This window comes from Myotis myotis, unplaced genomic scaffold (assembly GCF_014108235.1).
Source record: "Myotis myotis isolate mMyoMyo1 unplaced genomic scaffold, mMyoMyo1.p scaffold_m19_p_18, whole genome shotgun sequence".
Lineage (NCBI taxonomy): Eukaryota > Metazoa > Chordata > Mammalia > Chiroptera > Vespertilionidae > Myotis > Myotis myotis.
Window position 1 is genome coordinate 11,375,542 of NW_023416322.1, and position 13,681 is coordinate 11,389,222.

Genomic DNA, 13,681 nt, shown 5'->3' on the forward strand with positions numbered 1-13,681 from the left:
TTCTGGGGCCCAGCCCCCGGCCTCCACACCAGGCAGTTTATTTGTCTTGCTCTGTGACACTCCTGCCCTCCTCCAGCTGCTGGCGGTTGCTGGCTTGGCTTTGGGTTTCTCCTGCCCGAGGGGGAGCCCCTAGGAGCAAATGCAGCAGCTGTTCCTTCTTGTCCAGAGCTGGCTCTCTCTCTCTCTCTCTCTCTCTCTCTCTCTCTATCTCTCTCTCTCTCTCTCTCTCCTTCTCTCTCCCTCCCCTCCCCTGCCCTGTGGTCTATCTCCATTTATTCTCTTAAGGAACTCAGCAGTTTAGAAGTGGCCAATGTGAAGGTCAGTCTCTGAGACTATTTTGATCCTTTGCTGCCTGCGCAGGTCTTCCAGTGGCTTCTGCACTTCCTGGCCGCCCACCTCCCAGCCTTCCCATTCTTCCATTAACTCCCAAGCTGGGGTAACCAGCCCACTCCATTCCCTGGGGCTCTCAGGCCTCTCCTACCAGTGAGAAGACAGGCCTGAGAGCAGTTTCAGCTCCTGTAGAATCACGGGCTGGGATGGATTCCCAGGGTCCACTAAGACCAGTGCACTGCTTACTGACCAGCTAAGTCAAAGCCCAGCAACTGGCTGGAGGAGACACCTTTTCTCAAAGGTTTTCAAGCAACTAGGTATCCCATCATGAGGCACCTGGGGGTGGGTCTGCCTTAAATCCCTTTGGGCACCGTCTATGTTTCTCTTATATAACAGGCGAATTCCATTTTTCTGGCTGAATATAACACATATTGCTTCAGAAACTTAGAGTTCAAGGCCAAGAGTATGTGTTTGGGAAACCTTTCAAAGGCCTACTTTCTTTTTAATTTTAATTTAAAAAATGTTTTTAGCTTTATTGAGGTGTAATTGACAAATAAAATTATAAGATATTTAAGGTGCACACCATGATGATTACACACACACACACACACATATATATAGGCCTGCTTTCTCATGTTTATCCAGCACATCTTTCAAGATTAGGAGACACATGAGACTCTATTTCTTGATATATTAGACACATAGATCCAAGGAACCCTTTCTATCAATGGCATTTGGGTAGAGTGCTCCTTGGTCCGTCCATTCTTTCAGGCATGGATTCCACAAACATTCACTGAAGAAGGCACTGAGGACTTAAAGGTAAGATGTAACCTTTGCCTTCAAGGATCTTGTGGTTTAGTGCAAGAGGGAGACATGTACAGAGAGGCTATAGCAGTAAGTGCAAATGCTACTTGTCACCTATTTATGTTTGTGGATTTCTAAAAGGTAGACTAAGAGAGGATGGTTAGCCCTAGCCAGTTGGGCTCAGTGGATAGAGTGTGGACTGAAGGGCCCCAGGTTTGATCCCAGTCAAGGGCATATATCTCAGTTGCAGACTTGACCCCTGGCCTTGGTCGGGGCCTATGTAGGAGGCAACCAATCAATGTGTCTCTCTCACATTGATGTTTCTCTCTCTCTGTCTTTCCCTGTCCCTTCCACTCTCTCTAAAAGTCAATGGAAAAATATCCTCGCTTGAGGATTACAAGGAAAAAAAAAAAGAGGGATATACGTATATATGCACATGTGCATATGTGTGAATGCATAAAGTCTCTACAGTTGTTCAAATGCAACCACTGACTACCCACAGGTATGAAAAACACTGGGAAGGGAAAAGGTAGTTGACCAAGCAGGCTTCATTGTTCTAAGGCATAGCGTGAATATGTAAGAAAGTAAATATCAGTGAATAATCATTGGATGGAATATTCATAGACAGAGAGGCAATTGGGTTTTTTTTTTACTGTTTTGATAACCAAGGTGGGTCAGGCCTTAGGGATGAAACATTGACTACATAATAAAATGGGACTTTTAGCAAGGCCTGGTTCTTTTCACTCACTGAATTTCTCTCTCTCTATAGGCCACCCACCCAGTCATACATCAGAGTCAGAGAATCATTGAATTTCACACTTGGAAGAGAAGCTGGCATGAAAGAATGGTTGCGAGTGAATGTTCTATTGAACTAGACTATGTCTGCAGCCAAGCAAAGGGCTTACACTCAAAGAATAAACGCCATTCACTGCACTTTTCTAGACCATGGAGTCTGTTTGGTGGGATATGTTTCCTCTAAGCTTTCAGCCTCAACCTTCAGTTCCCTTCAAGCTTTTGAATTCATAGAGTCTTAGGAGTCTAGTAGCTACAGAACACTTCTCTGCCTCTGGGGTGTTTCCTGCCACTTTCTGAACTTTATAACAACAGGGCTTTCTAACATGTAGAATCTCTGGAAGAAGACCAAGCTGGGCCAGGGCCAGGAGATGGCCAAGCTGCTGGATTGACCATCTGAAAGGGAGGGCCACTCAGATTCACTGGGAACAATGCCAGGCCAAGGTGATCCCCATTTACCTCTGAAATATTGATCCGGCCCTCCTGGAAGGAGCAGGTGGTGGGGTCGTGAGTGCAGAGGTTGCGGTACTTGCACCAATGGCAGCGGAAGGCGCTGTTGACACAAGACAGGCACCTGCAAGGACAAAGACAGTCAGAGGCAAAGAGAAGGACGCAGAGAGAGAGGATAAGGGCACCAGGCAGCCTATGTATCCTGATGTTAGTCTGTGATCATAGTCTCATTCTCAGGAGAGTATATTGATGGGGCAGCCCTCAACACTGATCATTGTGGATTCTCCTTCTAAGCTATTCACAGGACGAGAGAATTGAAAAAAATAAATGAGTCCAGAGTAGAAATATTGTAACTTATGAAGCAGAGGTGTGCTAGAGCTGGCCTGTATCAGTTCATGAGAGCTGGTTATTTATATCCTCAGGAATTTTGCAAGTGGGTTGATAGCTTGAAATCGACCACAGGGAGTATTTACACCACAGGAATTGGCAAACACTAATATGAGGTTCCCTACCCCGGACTGCTGGTGGTTAAACATTTCTTCTAGGACAGGCAAATTCCACTTTTCTGGCTGAATATAACAGATTGCTTCAGAAACTAGGAGTTCAAGACCAAGAGAGTGTGTTTGGGAAACCCTTCAAAGGCCTACTTAGAAGACAAAAAGGCTGAAAGAGCACTGGGGTAGAAACTGGGCAGCTCTGATTCCAGTCTTGCCTCTGCCTCTGCCACTGGGGTCATCCCGAGTCAGTCACTCCACCTTCTGAATAGGAATTTCTTCATCTGTCTGTAATCAAACTTTCCTGGCTCCTCCACAGGGATTTTAGCATCAAACCAGAGAATGCATAGGAAATGGTTTTGAAAAACACAATGCTAAATGTATTATTTTCAAGCCCTTAAATGACCTGTTATTTCAAACTCTCAAATCATATTTGTTAATGATTGGTTCACATCACTTGTGTTCCTGAGTGCTGGGAGTTAAACAGTATTAAATGGAAACGTTGGCTCTCCAAGTAGCCAGGCATAGGTGGCAATAGGCTGTGTGACTCATGCATTTTTGCCAGGGCGAGCGCTTCCCTCCCTGCTGTTGTACCTGCAGGATGTGCATATTATTTGGCTCTCTGTGTATGACCGGACCATTATAATGGGAATGGATTCTGTAACCTGGGGTTGGTCTTCCTGCCCCTCCACAGCTTCCCTAGCCTAGCCTTTCATGACCGGACAACCTGGAAGGGACATGGCGGGTCTGCAGTCTGGCACCACCTGGTGGGGGCTCTCATTACACTTGGGTGGATGGGGCTCCATCCCTGGGGGCCATTGGCTGTGTGTGTTGGGTGCGTTAGCCAACTGCATTCATTTCCCCCTTGGTGATCATTTGTTTCCCCTCCCGATATGCCCAAAGTGACTTCATTTATGAGCTTAGGCCAGATTGACTGATTCTTGCTAACACCTTACGATTCAGCAAGTAAATAATGACAATGGTCCAAGGATGATGACATGGGGTCTAAGCCTGGCTCTTCCACTGACTAATTTTGTGCCTTTGAAGCACTTGTCCTCCGCAGGCCTCAGTTTCTCACACTAAAAGGAGAGATTGAACTTGGTTCTGTGACTTGTTACTATGAATGCCAAGAGAGATAGTTTTTGGTAATAAAAGGATGGAACCCGTTCTGTCAAGGAGACCTGCTCTTTTGTCTTTCCTAAAACTTGCTGCTTGGGACAGCATCTCTGTTGCCATAGCAATGCATGGTTGAAAGTGGTGACATCACACTGGACTGCCATGGAGGTGAGAATGCGCTCACAAACAGTGGGTTCCATCACCACTGTGTTGGAGTTTGAGAAGAAGGTTGGGAGGTTCTTTTCCCAAGATGTTTGCATTTCCCAGAACAGGGATAGCTGGGATTTGAATGCAGTGGTTAGTGGGCAATGTTGTCTGTTTTGACTTCAGCCCTATTGCCCTGGCTCCTCCCCCCGGACCATTTTTAACACTTGTCCTTTCTCAGCACATCTGTTGACTTGTCCCAATGGGGCTCAGCCATGTCTCCTTCCTTAACTACTGTGGAGGCCCTAGAACTCTAGCAGATGATTCTAATCATCAAAATCAAGAGCAGGGAAAAGAGAATGAAGACTGGCTCATTGGTCTATTTCAGTGGTCAGCAAACTGCAGCTGGCGAGCCACATGCGGCTCTTTGGCCCCTTGAGTGTGGCTCTTCCACAAAATACCACGTGCAGGCGCGCATGTACAGTGCGACTGAAACTTCGTGGCCCATGCGCAGAAGTCGGTATTTTGTGGAAGAGCCACACTCAAGGGGCCAAAGAGCCATATGTGGCTCGAGAGCTGCAGTTTGCCGACCACTGGTCTATTTTAAGGGCTAAAGATTCCTCTCAGGTTTAGCTGCAAACAGACCATCTCCCCTGTGGATGCTGAGCCCACCATGCCCACCCTATAGACTTGATGCCTTGGACTTCTGCTTACTATGTAGACCCCAGGCTGTTCTTGTCCCAAACAATGGGAAGGATGGGTCCACAGAATATTCCTAATTACTGCTTCCTCTGGTATGGAGTTGTTTGATCTCACTCCTTGATGAATGTCCAAGGTCACTGGTCCCTTGACCATTGTTCCCACTTTGTATGAAAGAAGTCTCAGTTTCTTTCCCAAAGAGGCTCAGCAGAAACTGAATGTGGGTCCATTTGTCCACTGCCACTGGCTCCTCCAGCTTCCTGAGCAGCTGTAGGATCTCATAGCTTGTGGGCACCCACTGGTAGGCAATCTGCTGTTGTAGAAGCTGGTGAAGTCAGCTGGGCTGCATTCAAGGCCCTCTGGAGGCTAGGGTTTAGTCTGGCTCCCACCGCCTTCTTAAAAAGTTGAAGGCTGGGTTCGAAACCCAGTGGAGTTAAAGCCTCCTCTCCCTCTCCCAGCCCAGGTTCTGATCCCGGGTGCTGAGCAAGGCTATGGCCCCATCCCTGTCCCTCCTCTGGGGGTAACTGCATGCATAGCTGAGTCAGTTATCTGAGTCCTTCTTCATTTGGTCATGGATGACATGTCTAACTCTACTCACTGTCAATCTCTATGTTCAAATGCACCACCAACTGGTCAGAAATGAAGACTTTTTCTTATGGTTCTAGACCCGTGGTCGGCAAACTGCAGCTCACAAGCCACATGCGGCTCTTTGGCCCCTTGAGTGTGGCTCTTCCTAAGCCTTAGGAGTACCCTAATTAAGTTAATAACAATGTACCTACCTATATAGTTTAAGTTTAAAAAATCTGGCTCTCAAAAGAAATTTTGATCGTTGTACTGTTGATATTTGGCTCTGTTGACCAATGAGTTTGTCGACCACTGTTCTAGACCATGATCTTTGTCTTTACTTCAAACCTTCTTTTTACTCTCTTAGCTTGAGAGCTGGGGGTAGGGTTGTTGGGGGGCGGGGGCGGGAAGGGCAGGCAAGGGAGTCTGAATGAGACCCGAGGCTCTGGTCTGTGACTGCCATTCAGATGAATGTAACTGAATAAACTGAACGGAACGGGAAAGTAACCTTGATGGAGAGCTTCCCCTGTTCCAGACAATGTACTGGGCCCCGTAGGAAGACCGGGAGGTGAAGATGACATGATTCAAGCTCAGAGAAACCCCACACCCACATCCAGACCCAGGGCAAGGCTCTGACAAGGACTTACAGTTGGTGGGCGCTACAGTTGTAGAACTTGAACTCGGTGCTGACAAATATCTTCCCTGTCTCCTTGGATCTCAGCTGCAGTTCTAGCCCAAACCAGTCTGGAAAAATAAAGGACAAAAGATGGAGGTGACAACCTGCGGGCCCAGTGGAGACCCTGGGGGTAAATCATTCCGCTATCTCAGGGCTCGCGGGGCACAGGTGGTAGATAGCACCTGCCTGAGTCATCTCTTCAGAGTCCCTTTCATCCTGCTGAGAGCCAGGCAGCCCCACACCTGGCTTAGGGAGGAAGTCATCAGTCACAACCCACAGAGCCCAGCCTTTGGTCTGGCAAGTTCAGCGACTGAAACACTTTGAGAAGGATTAAGCCAGAACCCCTCAAGCCTCCAGTTCTGTGGAGAGAACCCCACTGGAAACCACCGGCTAAAGCCACAGCCATTCCAAGAAGGGAAGGGAAGTCTAGAAAAATGCTTTGCACACCAATGCAGCCTTAACTCAAATGGGAGCAAGGGATTTCCTTCTTCCTCAGTTTCTCTTTGGGGCATGTCAGTTTGCTCTCAAACTCGTTATATAGCCCATTTGGGTGTTGGGCACAAGGAGACTTGGTCAGGCAACTTCTGTGCCGGTACTTGTTACCTGGTTCCCTGCGTGCTCTACTCCTGGTCCCCCTTGGAGGGCAGGCCCTACCATGTGACTCTCATGGCAGACACTTCTTACCTTGATCCAATGGGATGACAGGAACATCCTTAGGCCCAGGTGAGATGCAGATGACTTTGGTCCCGGACACCTGTCCCTCCACTTCTGTCAGGTTTCCGAAGGCACATTTGATGCCCGCAGACAGATCTGGAGCATCATTCACAACCAGGCTGAGCTGTGGGAGGAGCAAAGAGGCTCAGAAGCAAAGAGCTGATGCCCTTGGAAGAGCCCCAGGGGCGTGGAGACCTGGCCCTAGTCCTGGCCCTGCCATTGCCGCCGCCTCACTAATCTCCCCTGACTTCATCTGTAAGAAAGGATGCTGATGTCGGTGATCTGGCTTTGACATTGAACAATTACAGCAGCGCTGCCAGGGTCAATGGTCTTTATTAATGTTATTATGAATTACTGGGGTGGGGTGCCCTCGGGGGAAAGGTACCCAAATCCATCTCAGACACAGCTAATTTTGACATGAAGCCACGCAAGCTTGAAAGCGAGTCACGAGCTGAGCCCTTCACAAGCTGTAGCCTTGGCTCCTCGGAGAGTAAGTGTCACCAAACTGGAGGTTCCCAGGAGCTCACCAGGTTGGTGAGAGACAGCCAGCTCCTCACCCTGGCTGTCCTTCGGGGTTCAGGGGCTGCTTATCAATGGGGTGAACGTGTTCAAGTTTCTGTTTATCTGTCCCTCTTGGGCTCCGGCCTGCTGACAGCTCCCCTGGAGGGGCAGTCACTTCCCAGGGTTCAGAGAGGATGAGAGAAAGCAGGGAATGGGTGCCAGTGGCATGGATGATGTCAGCTGTTACCTGGAACAGCTTCCAGAGACCTAGGCCAGTGGTAGCCAGCCTTTTCCAGTGTGAACACCCTCCTGGGAACGGTAAAAACGTCCCCGACTGCCCGATTGCCAGAAGAATCTGCTGCTTGAGAAACCATTTAATGGCAAGATGCTGTGCTGAATTCAGTGCACTTGGAAGTGAGCTTGTACTCAATGACCACAATATCACCTCTAAGTGGTATTTAAAACAATATGTGAGAAATGAGACCGGCTCCCTCTGGCAGTGGGAGGTGCCCATAAGGGGTCACAGTGACATACATCAGCCCTATGGCCTCTGTGTTGGGAGCCGTGAGGTCGATGGGCCTCCCTGTGTCTTCCTACGGGCACCTGGCGGGATTTAGCAGCAGTGGGCTTCGCAGTCACAGTGGGTGTCCCCTCGCCTTCCCATACATTTGCTTGCCGCTGAATCCCTGCCCCAGTTTCGTTTCCATGGGGCCCGGAGACTTAGGTACAAACTCCGCTATTTGTTCCCTCAGCTCCCTGGGAGCCGAAACCTCCCCGTGGGGATGAATGAACGGGAATCTTGGAAGGTTCATTAACTAATTAACATTCGTGAATGCTCATAAAACTTCAGAATGAAATAATTGTGCAGGGCCCGAGGACATGAGATATTTGGGGTTGCACTGGTTAAGGGCTATTGTCTTCTCTTTAATATTCTCTTTGAAGCACACACACATACTGTGAATTAAGTCTGTCTCTGTTCCTCTCTCACACACACACGCACACACACACAAATGCAACTCTCAGGTTTCTGTGAGAGGCTGTATGGGTGGAGGATTATAAATACAGCATCTACCAAAGAATGCGTTATCTGCTATCGGATTGCAGGATGTTGTAGATGTTGGCTGCTAAATGCAAAATCGAGGTTTACAAAACAGATCAATGGATAATGAATTTGCAAGGAGTATGCAGGATGACTGTGCCCTTTACAAAAGCAGTTGCCGCGGGTTTTCTATAAATACAGTTCCCGTGGAGCATGTAAAGCACGATCCATTTACAGCTTCCTGCACGAGTGTTAAAGGAACCCGCCCACACGCGTGTGTGCTCCGTGTCCCCCTGTCCTCCTGGTTGAGTGACTTACCTGCCGGCTGTGCTCAGACACTGAGATGCTGCTGGGACGCACCTCGAGGCTCATGCACTGGCTGATGCTGGCAGCAAATCGATTGGGTTCCCAGGCCCGTTGGCACTTGTCCCTGCGGGAGCACCTGCCACAGACACAGATTCGCAAGAGGTCAGGCCTGCGGGAACCCTCTGTTGGGCTCCATTGTCCCCTAGGCGTAAGCAAGAGGGGTTTGCTGCTCTGAGGCCTGTGGCTGGTCCCCTCATTACCACGTTCTCTCATCCCAGAGGCTTGGGTGCCTCCCAGATGGTCTCTATTGCAGTGAAAGGCAGGCTAGGAGGAAGTGGGATTAACTCCCAGAATGAGAGATTCCGTTTAGACACAAAGCATAGCTCTAGTCAGCATCTTTAGAGGTTTCTCAATGAGCCAGGGAGGGGAGGTGGGGACCATGAGTGCACAGGAGGCTAAGAACATAAACTTTGGGGCCAGGCGAGCTGGGTTCTAATCCAGATCAATTGCACGCTGGCTGTGGCCCTTTGGGCAAATTATTTAATCTCTCCGTGTCTCAGTTTCCCCAACTGTAAAATGTTGACCTTATCTCGTAGGGTTGTGGTAAGGATTACATGAGTTATTGCTTAGAAAATGGCTTCCTGGCCCCTGTAATAATATCAATAATGACTATTACTATCCTTCTCCGGGGATATCTGAAAGTCTGCCCAGGGTCTTAGCTGTGTGGGACAACATACATGCGATCTTGTGGCTGGGTGAATGGCTTTCTGAAGGCAGGGGCCGTGTTTTATTCACTGAGATACTCTACCTGTCACGCGGCACATTTTAAATAGATGTGTGTGGTGTGAAATAATGCCTGGAGACAGGGAGACAGACGAGGAGTCGCAGGCAGGGCTGCCTCTGTCAGAATACTGTGTGGCTGTTTCCCGACAACTTTATCTCTGGCTCCCGGCGCCTCGGCCCACGGTGGCAGGTGGGCACCATGGCATCTCCACACAGGGGCATGTGGTTGTCACTTATGTCACACGGAAACACGCTGGTGCTTCCCCAAACTAATAGCCAGGGGACACAGCCGGGACAGTACCAGATTCCCCACTGCAGGGGGGGGGGGGGGGGGCGGAGCAGTGATTCCCACGGAACTCCTCCGCCCTTCCCCCTCTTTCTTTCCAGGCACATAATGGATCTAAATATGAATGCTGTCACAGAAAAGAATTATGGAGGTTTAAGTGAATCCTTAAGATAGCTCTAAAGCGAGCTCTTGACTGGAGCCTTTATCTCATTGACTCGCTGAAATGGCTCTTTTTTATCATACTATTTATGGCACCAGCCCTAACAGAGATAAATAGCCCTGGAGACAATAACACACTCGCAAGAGCAAGGCACACAGAAGAGACAGGAAGGTTGCGAATCCCCCGGGACCCAGAGCTTCTTGAGCAATCTCCCTCAGCCCTCTGCCTCCGCTGAAGTCCAGCGTGTGGGCCCGCGGGCTGAGCTGGGCCCTTCTCCTCCTTCCCTCCCCCAGGCAGGCTGGTGGTGGCCTGTGGGAAGGGTGGCAGGAGGGGCTGGTGAAGAAGAGAGAAGAAAGCTCTGAGTATGACCAGGAAAAAGCTTGCTCCCTGCCTACTCTTGGCAGGCAGAGTGGCTGGAAGGAGGGGTGTGCCCTGGTAGGTGGCAGGGCGTCTCTGAGGACAGGTAAGCAGTTCAGACGGCAAAGGAGATCTGAGACTATGATGACGTGGCTCAGTCATTCTAGAAGCCACATCTGGCCTGGAGGGTGACAGGGGTGGGCCGGAGCCACCAGGAGGCTCCGGCATTGCCGAAAGGTTTGTGGGCACACCTACAAGTTGAGGGATGTGGATGTCCTCGCTGCTGAACGGATGGCAATCCTCCGTCCATAGCTTTGGTGTGTTCTACCTGGGAGAAGTGATGCTAGCAGGAGCTGGTGGCCAAGGCAGGGGCAGCAGGGAGTGAGTGGTACAGTTGGACATGCCCACTGCCCAGTGAGAGGGCAGGTACCCGGGGCACGCTGCGTGGCTGTCGGGTTCTTTGGAGGGAGAACTCCTCTGGAGGAGAGAGGCCACTGGGCAGGTCAGCCTCACAGGAGGGAACCCAATTTTAGGCACCTTTGCCATTCCTGGGCCACAACAGGGATGTCACCAGCCATCTTCATCCCTTGCCTGCCCTTAATGGGGACTCCATGTACGGGTTCCAGTGCAAGCATTTTTATGCAAAACTTTTTTTTTGCAAACCCAAGCGGGGAACCCAGTATTTGTGGGCTCAGATCCAGTCCAGATTTTGCATCTGCGAGGCGCCTGCTTCCCTCTCTCCCTCCGTAGCCCTCCCAACACCTGCTGCAGAGGCTGGGAGCCAAGAGCTATTGTGCGGCCCCTGAACTCTGGCCCCCGCCTCCGCCTCAGCCCCAAACCCAAACCCGGCGCATTTCATAGAGATGCTTTGCTGGCTGGCACCGAGCCACAGAGTTTCCAACTCCGCTGGGGAACAGAATTCCTAGTCAGCGCCTGCCTTTCAGGGTTTCACCCTTTTCTCTCCCTCTGCGGCTCTTCAAATTCAGAAATTTAAGTGTAACTTTGCATTTCTATGGAGCTGGCATTCAATGGCTGGTGTGTGTGTCTGTGTAACTAAATTGGGATATGTGGCCAGTAGGAGTGGGAGGCAGACTTCTTGGAATCCTGAAATAATGAGGCCAGAAGGGTGCCCCTGAGTTCAGGGCCCATAGGCATTATTTTGATTTGTGCAGCTTATTCTGGGCTTCCTCGTTTCCAGAGCGTTTATTATCTCATTTAATCCTCACAATTCACCTATGAGGTAGGTAGGCACTGTCCCTATTGAGTGACAGGGGCTCAGAGGAGTCAGTGGACCACCCTGGGCCCACAGCAGCTCCGTGGAGTCCAAAGTCCCGACTCTACTGCACGGCCATCTGCACACTTGCAACAGGAGACACCTGCTCAGGCTGCCCCAGAAGGTTCCAGAAGGTTCTCAGGAAACCTAGAGATTCTACAGCTTCCCGCTCGAGATTTTCCCAAACCATTACCCTTTCCGTACTGAGGAGGTACAGACTCAGAGCGGCGGGGAGGGCAGGCTTTACAAGTGCAATGAAAGAGCCCGGCCAGCATGTCTCAGGGGTTGAGCTTTGACGCTATGAACCAGGAGGTCGCGGTTTGATTCCCCACCAGGGCACATGCCTGGGTTGCAGGCTCGATCCCCAGTAGGGGGCATGCAGGAGGCAGCCGATCAATGATTCTCTCGCATCATTGTTGTTTCTATCTCTCTCTCCCTCTGCCTTCCCCTCTGCAATAAATAATAAATATATATTTATAGATATTAAAGTGCAATGAAAGACAGAGAGGCAAAGGCGTTGCGTGGGAGGAGGCCCCCCATGACCTGTCTTCCTCTTGCTGCTCCCGGCACAGCAGAGGAAAAGCCCTCCCTCCCTGCAAACCGCTGTCACATCCCTCGTCAACACTCCCAGGAAAGTACCTGGTCTTGTGCATTCCCGGCCCTTTCTCAGAACAGTCCCCAACTTACATGTTGTGCAGGGCACACCAGCCACAGTGAGGGTCCCCCGAGCTCAGGCACTCCCCACAAGTCGTGTACTGCTCACAGGATTCCACGGGGACCCTGGTGATCTGGTGGAGAGAGGAGAGATCATGGTTAGATCTGGTAGCGCCGCCTTGCCGATGTGCGTTCAGACTCGGCTACAATCTCCCCACACTTGCACCGTCACCACCCCTAAAGGGGAGACACTGGGGGGCATTTTGGTGGCCTCCATGTTCTCATCTGTTGGCCTGGCACAGGTAGGAGGCACAGCTAAGCCGACTGCGTTTCTCAGGTGGCAGGTCCAGGCTTCCTGCCTTCCCAGCAATGAGGCAAAACCTCAGTGTCCTTCTGCCCGCACTACAGTCCTCGCGAGAGCTGGGCTTCTCCTGCCAAGTGCTGAAAGCGGTTAACTCTGTTAAAAGGCTATCGCGTGCCTCCAACTCGTCTCTGAAGAGCTTTCAGCTGGGCTTGGGCTGAGACATCCTGCCTGCACAGAACACACTCGAAAAGGGAGAGGAGGAGAAACTTTTCCTATCAAATAATATTCATCATGTGGCACAGTCTCTTTACAGCCGACCAAACATACCACCTGGATCCAATTATCCCCATTCTCTGATGTCTGAATTCCGTTTCTTTAGTAAATGTCCCAGCATCTGAAAAGTCTGGCTAAATGGGAACATCCACAGAGAGGAGCTGCCTTTCTGGGGAAAGTGGGGGTTTTCAGATCAAGCTTCCCACGCCCTCCCTCCCCCACCTCCAACCCCCCAAGACTGCAGCCCCTGCCAACTCCTCCTGGCATCCCGGTTGTGTCCTGCCGGGCTTGAGCTGGGCCTGTTTGGACATTACTCACCCCTCCATGCCCAGCGTGTGCGACATTAAGGCTGGGCAGGAGGGGCAGGGGGTTGAAGTTTTCCAGTTGATATGTCCTAGGTATCTGTTGCTGGCTGGGGCAGGAGGCCGCGGGGCCGCAGAAACATCTACTAGTAATGGGCTGGGAATAGCTCTTCATTTGTTAGGGCGTAGAGGTCCCCCACCTACTGGATGTGTGAGCTCAAGTGAAAACACAACCTCTGGTCCAGCAGCACAGTGTTCCGCCTCTGGCAGGGGCAAAGGAGCTGATGGAGATGCCTTACAGCATCCTCCCGAGAGGCTGGGAGGGAGCCTGACGCTGCTCTTGCAGCAGATGTTCAATAGATGTCACTGTATGGAGGCTCGGACGCTACGCTCGAGAGAAACAACAGCAAACTGGACACAGATCCTGCCCCCGCAGGGCCCACGGTCCAGTGGGAGTTGGAAATGACAAACCAAGTTGCTCTCCACTGTGCCTGGGATGGGTGTGTGCCCTGGTTGATTAAAAAAGGGGTACCCAGTACAACCTGCCGGGAGGAAGGATGGAAAGGCGAGTGGGGAAACAATGGGCCTAGAACAGTGGACGGCAAACTGCGGCTCTCGAGCCACATGCGGCTCTTTGGCACCTTGAGTGTGGCCATGAAG

General features: G+C 50.7%; 1 protein-coding gene across 8 annotated transcripts in view; it reads right to left on the reverse strand.

Moving 5' to 3' along the window:
• PLXNA2 (plexin A2) overlaps nucleotides 1–13,681 on the reverse strand; it is a 212,936-nt gene that overhangs the window by 67,916 nt on the left and 131,339 nt on the right. For all 8 annotated transcript variants that reach the window (XR_004973183.1, XR_004973184.1, XR_004973185.1 and 5 more), the window contains 5 exons: nucleotides 12,176–12,276; nucleotides 8,642–8,765; nucleotides 6,754–6,907; nucleotides 6,041–6,137; nucleotides 2,386–2,500 (listed from right to left, as the gene is read on the reverse strand). Coding sequence is in view for 5 of the 8 variants with exons in the window: in XM_036342298.1 (XP_036198191.1) it covers nucleotides 2,386–2,500; nucleotides 6,041–6,137; nucleotides 6,754–6,907; nucleotides 8,642–8,765; nucleotides 12,176–12,276 (591 nt within the window). In the remaining 3 variants the exon portion in view is untranslated. The remainder of the gene's footprint in view (nucleotides 1–2,385; nucleotides 2,501–6,040; nucleotides 6,138–6,753; nucleotides 6,908–8,641; nucleotides 8,766–12,175; nucleotides 12,277–13,681) is intronic.